Consider the following 12199-nt stretch of genomic DNA (forward strand, 5'->3'; position numbering starts at 1 on the left):
CTCTCTTGCTTATCTTACTTAACCCTCTGACCTATCACATAACCTACATACAGGCACATTATCTTTACTGTGCTGGTCTTCAACAACGAGGAGAGTTCTATGTATATTCAACCTCTTTGTTATCAATATGAGCTGCGCTTAGGAACTGCACCGAAACGTCACTCATATTAATCATATAGGTTTTATAGAACGCTCCTGCTTGTTCAAGTCACCAACTTCTAAATGAATTTGTCCTCAAGGAACTAAGGTGATCGTAAGTCGCCAAGGTAACCGAAATGCAATGCTAGAGAATGGAAGTTAAAATTAACCATAGTTAAGGTTGCTTCGTTAAAGGTGCCCCTGGTCTTGATCTGTGGATGTCCATTGCCTATGTGCCAGCTGAAGGAGGCCCCACTGTGAATGTACATTTACATGTAGCTTATATGTTTAGACATGACAGGGCCATTAATGACGTGCCATCTTGATCTCGGATCTCATCCCACGAGCAGCAGACTGCGGTACAACAAAGGGACATTTGCATTACCTTAGTCCACCCCAAAAGAGCTTCTCAGTTGACCGTGAACCAAGGGGGTAGAAGGGTATGAAAACGGAACTCGGCAAGCTTGTAAATGGTGACTGGATGGGTTACGGCTCGGTGATTTACCTGATTGTACCTCATCTATCCTAGTTGTGTACAGTAGTACAGTTTTTACAGACCTCATTTATAGTGAAATATTGCTGAACGAGCTGTTATACCGAAAGCAAAGAGATGAGCCAGGTCTTGTGTAGAATTGAATGACGTTATATATTGTGATTAAAGTATAACCAGCTAAGCAGGTTATGCCCATGGGTAATGTCGACTTAAACATTATTAGACGTTCATCCGCCCTAGATCGAAAGCAAGACAGGATGGGGAAGTGAGAGACAGGCGGAAGCCGGCAGACGAGGGGAAGAACATGGAGCCAGGAATGAGGATCAGAGCATTTAGCTCATGTACTGGTCAAGTGTCAGCTTGATTTGCCGAAGTCCCCAAGTTGTCTCTGTCTCTGAAGTATAGTTCGTCACATTTTCCACACTGAATCATACAGAAATTTGACTATGATGATAAGAATTCAGTAAACCAAAGGGAGGTAACTGCAGTATGCCAACACTGACTTATGCGAGATTAAGGTGTCGAGAGGCGAGTCAGGCGTGTACCAGCCATTCAGTGTCCACCATGCCCCGCGTAACACAGGACAGCTATGGACAGACCACGGACGGAAGCGAGGTGACCAGGTGTGTGATGGCTGTCTGTCAGGTTAGCCCCCGGTCGAGACATCCCGTTAATACGCCACCGTTAAAGGGGGCATGCTCCTGCCTAGACGCTGTCATGAGTGTTGTAATTGTAAGTTTTTGGTGCTATGTAAGAACTATCCTACTCAAGATGTATAGTACCGTCCAGATTCGATAAACCATTGGTTAATATCATAAACACCGCCCAGAGAGGCCCATAACATGCAACATACTGGTGACTGCTGTAGGCTCCACACACGTTACAATCTATATGTGTCTCGATCACTGGAGGTTGCGTCAGAATATTTACTGTATATAGTTTATTGTAAGCTAATTCAGGATACTTCTGCGATATAGTAAGGTTGTATTTGGGATTGCGTTTTTCAGTACAGGGGCTAGTTCTATGTCGGTCAAGTCTAGTATGGATTCGAACCCACAATGCCAATGTGAAACACACACATCAGCTATCTCACCCACACAGCCGCCTCAGGCGTCCTCAGACTGCCGTCAAGATCACGTACTTGCCACAAGCTAGTAGACGGTTGTACGGCTACTTAGAAACGTTAGGCTGGTACTCCAGTTGATTGGTGTTGTGTATATACGCCGTGCTTGGTAAACACCAGCATCACTAACAACTAGTCGCGGCCAGGTGTGACTGCTGGTATGTACCAGCATAGGTTCCTCTTTGTATTGTTGGAACCGGTTCCAGGTTTACGTTGACCAACAATAACAACGTCGTTGTCCGCATTATCAACTACGGCGGCACCATCACCGAGATCCGGGTGCCAGACAAAGAGGGGAAAGTCGAGGACATTTGCCCGGGCTTCGAAGACATTGAAGGTATCAGTGAGTGAGTGAACATGCATGTTACACATGGTAGACGGTAATTGATAATTGAATCCCAACCAGATAATGGAGTAACGGCGACTGGGATGGTGCCACTGGGATACTATGACCTGCATCAACCCAGTCAGATCCTGTTACTCGCCTCTAGAGACAAACACGGGTGGCAGAAGACAAGTTCTAACCCGCTTTTTACTCTGATACTACTCTTGTTCTCTGTGGACTTCCTATATTTGAAGCATGTATGTTCCCTAGAAAAAACACCTTTCAAATCCTGATGACAGTTTACAAGCTGATTCTGACATGTTTTCGGGATGTTTACTTATCTGTAATGTGAGATCTCTGCCCAAGGTTACCAAGCCAACCCTATCTACATGGGCGCCCTGGTCGGCCGTGTGGCTGACCGCATAGCCGGCGCCACCTTCGACCTGGACGGGACAACCTACAACCTCAACGCCAATGACATTCAGGAGGCCAACAACTACGTGCACGGTGGCACCAAGGGCTTTGACAAGGTACTGTTTTCAACACATACGACACCCTCAGGGTGCTGCCTTGAGTTACAAGACCAGGGTTCCTGAGAACTCCCGAATACTGATTTCAAGGGTGAACGTGACGAAATTCGTCAAAGGCATTTAGAACGTGACACTGTTATTATAGCTCTGTCCCAAACCTGTGTTCAACAGATGATGTGGGAGGCCTTCATAGACGGGAGTAAGTTAGTGTTGAAGTATGTCAGCCCTGATGGAGAAGAGAACTTTCCAGGGGAGGTAACCGCGGTGGTGACATATGAGTTAGATGATGACAATGGCTTGACTCTGGAGTACACAGCAACAACCACCAAGACCACGCCCATCAACCTCACCAACCATGTTTATTTCAACTTGGCCGGGCACGTGAGTGATGTCATTTGTACTCTAAAGGTGTAATCCCTAATGAAACACACGCTACATTTGATCACTTTCAGTGATTTTAACAAGCATTGTGTTATGGACACTGTCTTCATAAAGATGAGACTGGGCTGTACTTCGGGGTGAAGCTGAATACAGACGTACGTTTTCCTGATCTTCCTGATAGGTCATGGTGAGACATGTCTTGTTATCCTCATAAATTCACATATCAAAACAGTGAGTGAGTTTAGGTTTACGCCGCACTCAGCAATATTCCAGCTATATGGCGGCGGTCTGGACCAAACAATCCAGTGATCAACAACATGAGCATCGATCTGCGCAATTGGGAACCGTTGACATGTGTCAGCGAACCTGACCACCCGATCCCGTTAGTCGCCCGTTACGACAAGCATAGTCGCCTTCTATGGCGAGCATGGGTTGCTGAAGGCCTGTTCTACCCCGGGACTTTCACGGGTCACATATCAAAACAGAGTAAAAGAAGCTAAATATTTGACGTTGTACCATTGACAACATACCCTAGTGTAATCAATCTCCCAGTTGCAAAACTGTTCACTGTTTCAGGGCGCAGGGGCAGCAGAGTTAGAAAACCACGTCGGGAGAGTGAAAGCTGATACATATCTCCCTATGGACAGCCTGTATATACCAACAGGTCCATACACCGTATTTGTGTTAATAGTCTGAAACCTCATTAAACCGTGTGGTACTGTATTAGAGGAAGAGGTGTTAACATATTGTCTTTATTGATAAGATCCCGGTTTTGTGGTTTCTCCCTTGAACTACACAACTAGCTTAGCCGAGTGATTAAAGCATTGGCTTCTAACCCTCTAAGGTGCGGGTTCGATTCTCTACACGGGCACAATATGTGAAGCCTATTTGTTAAGCGCCTATGACAATACCCACGTACCCGCTACACGGCGCCTTGTGTCCGTGTTCCACTATGTATGATCTTCTTGTATTTTTCTGCAGGTGAAATCCGTGATGTGACTTGTCAACCTCAAGATTTTCGGACGCCAACACGTATTGGTGACCGGCTACACGATCCCAAGCTGGACAGAGGTTTCACCTGTAATTACAACCTGCAGGTGACGGGGAACAAAGAGTTTGCCGCCAGGTAAGTTGATGACCACGTCATATTCACACGCGAAAACTAAATGTGGTCACTCCAAAAGTTTTATTGGAACCCGTTGGATGTCCCAAACAACCAAATACATATTTGGTATCTTGGTTGAGGTGGAGGTTCCGCTTCTTACAGTTTCAGTTTTGCGTTTCTTTTACACATGTCTTCACGTTGTCAATTTACCAGGAATAAAGTTGACACTGGATAGGGAGCCAGTCCGACTGCACGAGCACCAATTACGTCATAACCTCGGACAACAATGGCTTCTTTTGATAACTAGCCACTTTTGATAGGAGTGATATGAGCATACATGTTCTAACATTGGTATTAACGAATAATTCTAAAATTGTGTTCTGGTTCAAATACGTAAAAGGTGATTTCCAATACGTTCTCGTTTACAAAATGGAGGAGTTAGATAGTACGTTTGGGTGTACGAATTTAGCAATATTCCAAGAATATCACGACAGGGGTCACCAGCTATGGGACTGACGCTGTGTACGCGTGCGAAATCGAACCCTGATGGCGCGAACTCTTTGACCATCGAGCTTACACCAGCGCCCTAATAATGGAAGGAGATGTGTCCTACACAGCGTCATTACAACGTCTCTGCCATCTGGATGCCAGGGATGGGCCATTTCATCCTATGTATAACAGAAGAACCGGATCAGAGTGTTCGTGTCCGGATAGTGTAGGGTGTTGCTCATGCTGTCAGTCACGGGTTCGCTGCTCCAGACTGCAGTTTCTGACAGGTCACTGTTATATAGCTGGAGTATATCTGGCAACACTCACTCACTCCAAGTTGTTTTTCTACATAGATTCGAACACCCAGGGTCAGGCCGGTACTTCGAGTGTTGGACCACCGAACCCGCCCTTATGTTTTACACTGGATACTGGCTCAACAACCGCGGGAAGGGAGGGGCGATGTATGGGAGGTACTCGGCGTTCTGTCTCGAGGCCCAGCACTACCCCGACAGCGTCCACAACGTGAGTCTAGTATGGTTGAATTCATCATTGAGATCGTCCAGTCGCAATTACATAATTCCAATCCTTGCTGGTCTACTGTGACAGGTTGACATTATTGCCGATCTCTCAGTGGACACGTCTGCAAGATGCTGTAATTCACATATGTTTGGCAGGGGATACACAGTAATGACACTGTTAATCATCTGTTTAGCCCAAGTTCCCCAACACCTTCCTGCGCCCTGGAGAGACCTACCGTCAGAGTACCACCTATCGGTTTGGAGTCATGACGTCATAGATTTGTCTGGAGTGTTAACCCCCAGAGACGTTGTTTCCATGGTTACGGATAAACGACACGTACACAGAGTGATTATCTGTATCGGTTTTGGGTGTAAAATGACATTAGTACCTCATTACATATTCAGACACGTTTTAAGCCGTTTAATATTCAAGATGGTATACCTGACCATATATGTGTGAACTTGGGAGTGATAGTGTTATATTATCGCATAAATGTATTAAACATATCTTTGTAAAGCACCCTTGTAGTTGAGTCAATTCAAGACGGCCATTTAACCTTGTGGGTACCCCAGTACCAGAAGCATGTCGTGTCGACAACCTAAATAGGCCACAGTGTCAGTAGGACTCGTTCAACGAGGTGCTCGCAGCTTGTATTTGCAACACGCACCACTAAGTCTTTATGCGGTTTCATGTGAATCTTGTTTCTTTGTTACACCTCGGACACAAACTGGTCTGGGTTATTCCCAAGGGGAGGCAATCACTGAGCGGCGTGTATTAGTTAGCTAGGCGTGGGCATGTAGCAATGGCTTCTATCACAGAGGAGGGATACGGGGTGACGAAGACGGGAGATTATGTCAGCAGGTAAATAAACCCAACCTTTCATGACAGTGGCACAATACTGACAATTCCATGTTCAGACACACTGAAGATTTACACTTGCTGGTCCAACATATCACAACGAGTGTCAGACTTTCGCATGGAGCCAGGATAAGTATTGAATGCCTGTATGCACGTTCTGAGGGACTTTTCTAACATGCATTGTCACGTGGACAGAAATACACGTCAGTGGACGCGTGCACTGTTTGTCAGTTAGCCATTCATCCAACCGTGATCCAGCTTTATTCTCCCGAGTGTTAACTTTCGAATACTTATGATACACCATACAGCCTCTTGTCTGTGAAAACGACACGTGAGGCCTTTCACCTCCTGCATGCAGTATCTTTTGTGTCCTGGCCTTGACCTTAAGACGTCCACCAAAACGGAACATACGCCAGGTCAAATTGTTAGAATGAATAGACATGGGTATCTCTGGCACAGTGAAAACTATACACTGTTAAGTATAGGAGAATGTGAATCCCAAATCACGTTCAACACAAAAAAACACACGAACTTCTAATCCCCGCCACTCAATACTTAAGGGCAATCCCTTCTAATTTGTATACAAGCTTGGCGACTCCGACTAACCCTGTGGTCAGAATACCGAAAGGCGGTGCCTGTGCTGCCAAGTATGGAAGTAATATCATTCGCAGAGTACAGGACAGACATGTTTTGCATAAATATAAATTGGAGCGGAAGGTGCGTCTACATGTATCGGTTTGAAACCTTATTACCTGCATTAAGGCGAAAAAAACACACACACATTGAAGTCAGTTCTTAAAAATAATAACTTCACCGACTGCAAATGCAGTCACTACCACAAGACCCGAGGTCAAGAGTAGCAAAATGTTAATGTGCAAGCCCTGCTCATCTTGTTATCAGCCAATCAGAACACAGTACTCCATTAGTGGGCGTTTCATAATACATACTCTAAAAAAGTAGCGGATCTTCATGTTTTTAAAAAATATTGGGGAGATTTATCGGAGTCAATCAATGTTGATATGATATTATTGAATGTACGTGAGACTGCATCAAGAATGGGACCCCATGCACGTGTATGGGGCCAGTGCGTTGTGCACTTGCATATTATGCGTTGTGTTTAGCTGTGGTAATAGAGGGAAATGGATGGTGCGTTCATAAGATGTCTGTTCCTGAAACGTTTGATAACGTTTACACTTCCTATCCAAATTGAAAGTTCATTATCACCCTACTTATATACTGAGTATATAATCATGGAAGCGAACAAGGGAACACATGAAAGTACATACATTCCTTTATTTACTTCCCAGTCTAAGTAAACTTTGTCTCAGTGTATTTCGTTACACTCCACCACTGAGTCTAACAAAACCTAGTAGAAGGTCGCGTCAGGTAACCTTTGAGCGACTTATAACCGTCTAATCAAACGCGAGACGGTTAAATAGATTTAACCAATCAAACAACGGCTGCTATTTAGGGATCGGAGGGACTTTCAAAATATTCAGGTTACCAACACAGATCTCTCCACAAACAAAAATCTGTATATAACACAGTTATTTGACCAGCTGTATATGCGTTTTTGGGGGGTTCTGTTGACATGGTTACCATTAGCCAATATTTCCGCAAGACGACATCCTTGAATATTGACAACAACGCTATTTGCAGGGACTGTTTACTCACCGTTGTCATGGCTGTAACGTGCGCCGTGTGCATCACCCGGGAGGGATCGTACACTAACTAGCATTCGGAATTGTTCGGGTACGAACCTTTTCGAGATAAAAAGTTCAAAAGGTATGTGTGAATGTCCACTTTCGCGATTTGGTAAGCTGTGTTCTGATTGGTCAATCTCAAAGGTCACCTAAGGTTTCTTTAGACTCGGTGGTGAAGTGTAACGAAAAGCACTGAGGATAAGGTTACTTAGACTGTTTATTTCCAGACCTTCGCCCACAGCAATACATACCATGTGTTACCGTAGTCGTTTCGATAAGTATATTTAAAGTGTATAGAAACACCAGAATAAACAGGATCTGTTAACCACACAATCACAGGTAGTTTGTTCATTCTAAAAATGCCTTATGTATCACCCTTCAGTCATCTGCTCTAATATTTCCATAACCTCGGTCCCACAATCGAGATTCAAAGCCACACGTGAGTGGAACATGTCATATTCTTCGCGTGCTAAACAGCAACAGTAGGTCTACTAAATATACACGTTGAATACCTGCCTGAGATAAAGACGACGGCTTCAGGGAAATATTTCATTTAAAACAAATTACCCCTTATTTCTCCGCCAGATACACCTTGAAAAATAACAACAGCGCGCTTGTCCGCGTCTTGAACTATGGCGCCACCATCACTGACATTCTTGTGCCAGACAAGCACGGCAACGTTGACGACATCAGTCTCGGTTTCGACGACCTACAAGGTTGGTAGAGACTGCCAGACACGTACTGTAAGTCACACTCCCCAGTATCTTATTACTGACTTACTGCTAGCGATACCCCAACTCACCCCATGCAGGGCTTTAGCCAACATGGACGTACTGTAACCAACATCCAGGTTTCTAGTAGGGACTGAAATGTGTTCCATACAGTACATAGTACTGACATATATTGTGCCACACACCTTTTTTTGTGCTCGAAGTTTTTTTTTCAATGACCATTGAAACTTTCATTAAGTAGTTTGGCGACTTCGGTGTTAGTCTCCTGCAGTAAAAAAAGAAGGGTTTATGCCGCCACTGTTTCTCTACTCGAATATCTCTGTAGAACCCACAGTTTTGTCATAGGGTCACCAACAAACCATGGACACCAGAAAATGACGAGTGCTAAGGTATCAAGTCAGCTGATCCTTCCTGTATGTTCTCGTTCCTAGATGATGATAGGATGGCTTATTTTCATCACCAGGTTACCAAGACAACAAACCGTACATCGGCACTGTCATTGGACGAGTGGCTAATCGTATAGCAGGAGCTAAATTCTCATTGGATGGTAACACTTACAACTTGGCAGCCAATCACGGGTCCAACTTCATCCACGGCGGCGAAAAGGGCTTCAGCCATGTCGTGTGGAAGGCCAATGTCGTGGACGGCAAGAAGCTTCAACTAAGATACGTTAGCCATGATGGCGAGGAGGGCTTCCCGGGTGAGGTGACGACAACTGTGACGTACGAGTTGACAGATGACAATCAACTGTTCATTCAGTACGAGGCTAGCACCACCAAAGCCACGCCCATCAACCTCACAAACCATGCCTACTTCAACATGGCCGGACATGTAAGATTTCAGTCTAGTCACTAACACACAGTCTTCATAGTCGAAGAGTAGTCATTTAAAAAGGCCAGTGGCCAATATGCATGAGGACGCGTAATGACGATAATGGCGGTGACCTTCACAGTGGAGGTCCGGGTTAGAACTGGTCTTCAGTAACTCGTGATTGTTCAGTAACTCGTGATTGTTCAGTAACTCGTGATTGTTCAGTAACTCGTGATTGTTCAGTAACCCATGAAGAGACGACCAACGGGATGAGGTGGTCAAACTCTGTGATTTGGTTGATAAGTGTCATAGATATTCATGCTGTTGATCACTGGATTGTCTGGCCTGGACTTGATTATTTAAACACCGCCGCTAGAACCTGGAATATTGCTGAGTGCGGCATAAAACGTTACTCTCTCACTCACTACTTCTCTAGAGTGACTGATGTCCTAGATGGGAAAAGAAATCAATTTTATCTAACAGATTTCTTAGAAATTTGCTTTATAGTTAAAATAATAGCGAATAATCTGAAGCTAAACACAAGTAAATAGGCATCTACTGAATACTGATATGAGTACGGCTGCTGTTCAGCTGCCAACCCATAATGTTTCCACAACACAACTCTCCCTGGTTTGGGGTATTCACTGATGGAAAACAAAATTAAGTTACCTCCCTTTTCCCGTCAGTCTGCCGGCAACATTGACGACCACGTGGTCAGTATCAACTCTGACGGATACGCCGTCCTCGACGACGCCTTCATACCTACAGGTGAGGTGACTACTCGGATCATTTGATGAAACACCTACTGTGGTTACAGTGTGTTGTTACCTCGTGTGGTTACAGTGAGTGATTACAGTGTGTACTGACAGTGTGATGGCTACTGTTGTTACAGTGTTTTGTTACATCATGTGTCTACAGTGCTTGGTTACAGCGGCTACTGACAGTGTGATGGCTACTGTGATTACAGTGTGTTGTTACATCGTGTGGTTCCAGTGAGTGATTACAGCGGTTACTGACAGTGTGATGGCTACTGTTGCTGCAGTGTGTTGTTACATCGTGTGTCTACAGTGCTTGGTTACAGCGGTTACTGACAGTGTGATGGCTACTGTTCTTGCAGTGTATTGTTACATCGTGTGTCTACATTGAGTGATTACAGCGTGTACTGACAGTGGTTCTGTTGTTACAGTGTGTTGTTTGATTACAATATGTAGGTACGATGTATAGCTACACTTGTATTTGATTGCAGGCAGCTGACTGTTATGATAGTCGTCAGTTGATGTTGCTAGTTTTGAATCAATATGTGTGACTGTCTAACTGTTTTCCGCGTCTTGAAGGTGAAATAAGAGATGTTACTGGAACCCCTTACGACCTGCGGAGTCCTGTACGGCTGGGTGATCACATGACGTCAGTTCCGGGCGGGAAAGGATACACTGTCAGCTACAACCTGGAGGATTCAGGAGACCTGAAACATATAGCAAGGTGGGCATGGCATGTCTGTTCCCTTGATACTGTGTCATCGACATAACCCCTTATATTGACGGATTATGTGCTTTTTGTGCAATAGAATGGTAAATGGTAAAATGAAGGCAGTGAAGTTATAGGGTTAGAGGTTAGGACTGCATACCCACGTGTGTACAGATTCCTGTACAGATTGCCCCATGGTGAGTGAATTAACCTTAAATATCAGTGGTACGCTAGCTGTATTCCTGGAGGCTGTAAATAACGAGTATAAATACGATAAGCCAGTGGTGGATATTGTGAGCAGGGAGTCAAGCAGGTTAGTGTAGAAACAAACAACGGAGCCTCACTTCTCAGAGGGTTTACCAGTGTGTCAGCTGAAGTTGGCGATGTTGAGGGCGCAACGCCGTAGCTGTGTCCGACTATGCGTGATCTGCTGCTTCTCGTTTTACAGAGTGGAACACCCGCCATCAGGACGGGTTCTAGAAATGTCAACAACAGCGCCCTCCGTGATGTTCTATACGAGCTATTATCTCGATGTCAAGGGCAAAAGTGGTGTCAACTACCCCAAGTTTGGAGCATTTTGTCTTGAAGCCCAGCATCATCCGGACAGTGTAAATCAGGTGAGTCATTGGAAATATGATATAATGCCATCTGCTGACCACGCAGATCGTTACTGATGCTGGAGCCAGTTTCAAGCTGAACACGTCTCGCTTTTAACAGGTCGTCAGCTTTCTGTGGGTTGTTCTGGTGTCTTACGACACTTCCGCTTCTATTTCGAACACTTCGGATGATTCAGTTCTGTTTCTTTTTCAGCCCAGTTTCCGGAGCACTATCCTCCGACCCGGCGAAACCTACAGACAGACAACCGTCTACAGATTCAGTGTAGACACCCGATAGACGGATAGACACCGTCTGAAGGTACAAAGCAGACACCATTAGTCAGCAGACACATGACATGCACTTTCCTTAAATAACTTGGACCGTGAACACTACCAGAATCAAGGAATTGACGTTTACATACTTATGAATAAATAATATGAAATTCCCTTGACTTATGTAATTTATACGTTGGCTGGGTGAGACGTACTTTGGTACGCACACGTGAGGTTAAGAAGGGGGTACGTTGGTGCACGTGATGCTGACCACATCAGTGTGTTGTTGACTGCGCTGGATGAATGAGACGTACTTACAGTGGAGTTGTGAAGTCGGAACACGTGGTTCTCTAACTGGAGCGGAATATCCAATAAATAACATACTATGGGGACATAGACCTTAGAAACTTAGATACTTCTGTGAGAGAGAATGTAAGAGTGAAATGTCGCTAAACCCATACGCGAACAGTTCGTTGAATGCTTGCAGTAAATGGCGACTAACGGACTTGTCATGGCCAGCATGGTCGACCCGCTTACTTGATTAATACATGTCGACGTTAACCAGCTGTTTAAACTGATGCTTGTTATGTCAGTCACTGGATTGTCAGGTTCAGACTCGATTATTCAAAGACAGTCCTAATGCAGCTGGACTCGAGGCCTG

General features: G+C 44.8%; 2 protein-coding genes across 2 annotated transcripts; both read left to right on the plus strand.

The window, feature by feature from the left end:
- The first annotated feature begins 1126 nt into the window (after window positions 1–1126).
- LOC137293855 (galactose mutarotase-like) lies at window positions 1127–5619 on the plus strand. Its single transcript, XM_067824628.1, has 8 exons — window positions 1127–1254; window positions 1961–2091; window positions 2446–2609; window positions 2781–2990; window positions 3567–3654; window positions 3972–4116; window positions 4938–5106; window positions 5297–5619. The coding sequence occupies exons 1-8, from the start codon at window positions 1196–1198 to the stop codon at window positions 5378–5380; spliced, it is 1050 nt and encodes a 349-aa protein (XP_067680729.1). The 5' UTR covers window positions 1127–1195; the 3' UTR covers window positions 5381–5619.
- Window positions 5620–5858: 239 nt separating this feature from the next.
- Window positions 5859–11711, plus strand: LOC137293858 (galactose mutarotase-like). Its single transcript, XM_067824632.1, has 7 exons — window positions 5859–5964; window positions 8250–8380; window positions 8859–9226; window positions 9892–9973; window positions 10540–10684; window positions 11118–11286; window positions 11480–11711. The coding sequence occupies exons 1-7, from the start codon at window positions 5906–5908 to the stop codon at window positions 11561–11563; spliced, it is 1038 nt and encodes a 345-aa protein (XP_067680733.1). The 5' UTR covers window positions 5859–5905; the 3' UTR covers window positions 11564–11711.
- The last annotated feature ends 488 nt before the right edge of the window (window positions 11712–12199 follow it).

Source organism: Haliotis asinina, chromosome 8 (assembly GCF_037392515.1).
Source record: "Haliotis asinina isolate JCU_RB_2024 chromosome 8, JCU_Hal_asi_v2, whole genome shotgun sequence".
In the NCBI taxonomy this organism is placed as follows: domain Eukaryota; kingdom Metazoa; phylum Mollusca; class Gastropoda; order Lepetellida; family Haliotidae; genus Haliotis; species Haliotis asinina.

Excerpts from the sequence above, each read along its gene's own strand:
- LOC137293858 (XM_067824632.1), top strand. The coding sequence starts at position 5,906 with ATGGCTTCTATCACAGAGGAGGGATACGGGGTGACGAAGACGGGAGAT. Across the intron at positions 5,965-8,249 it reads ACGGGAGATTATGTCAGCAG|ATACACCTTGAAAAATAACA; the intron begins GTAAATAAACCC and ends TTTCTCCGCCAG. Across the intron at positions 9,227-9,891 it reads ACTTCAACATGGCCGGACAT|TCTGCCGGCAACATTGACGA; the intron begins GTAAGATTTCAG and ends TTTTCCCGTCAG.
- LOC137293855 (XM_067824628.1), top strand. The coding sequence starts at position 1,196 with ATGCCCCGCGTAACACAGGACAGCTATGGACAGACCACGGACGGAAGC. Across the intron at positions 1,255-1,960 it reads GACGGAAGCGAGGTGACCAG|GTTTACGTTGACCAACAATA; the intron begins GTGTGTGATGGC and ends AACCGGTTCCAG. Across the intron at positions 2,991-3,566 it reads ATTTCAACTTGGCCGGGCAC|GGCGCAGGGGCAGCAGAGTT; the intron begins GTGAGTGATGTC and ends TCACTGTTTCAG.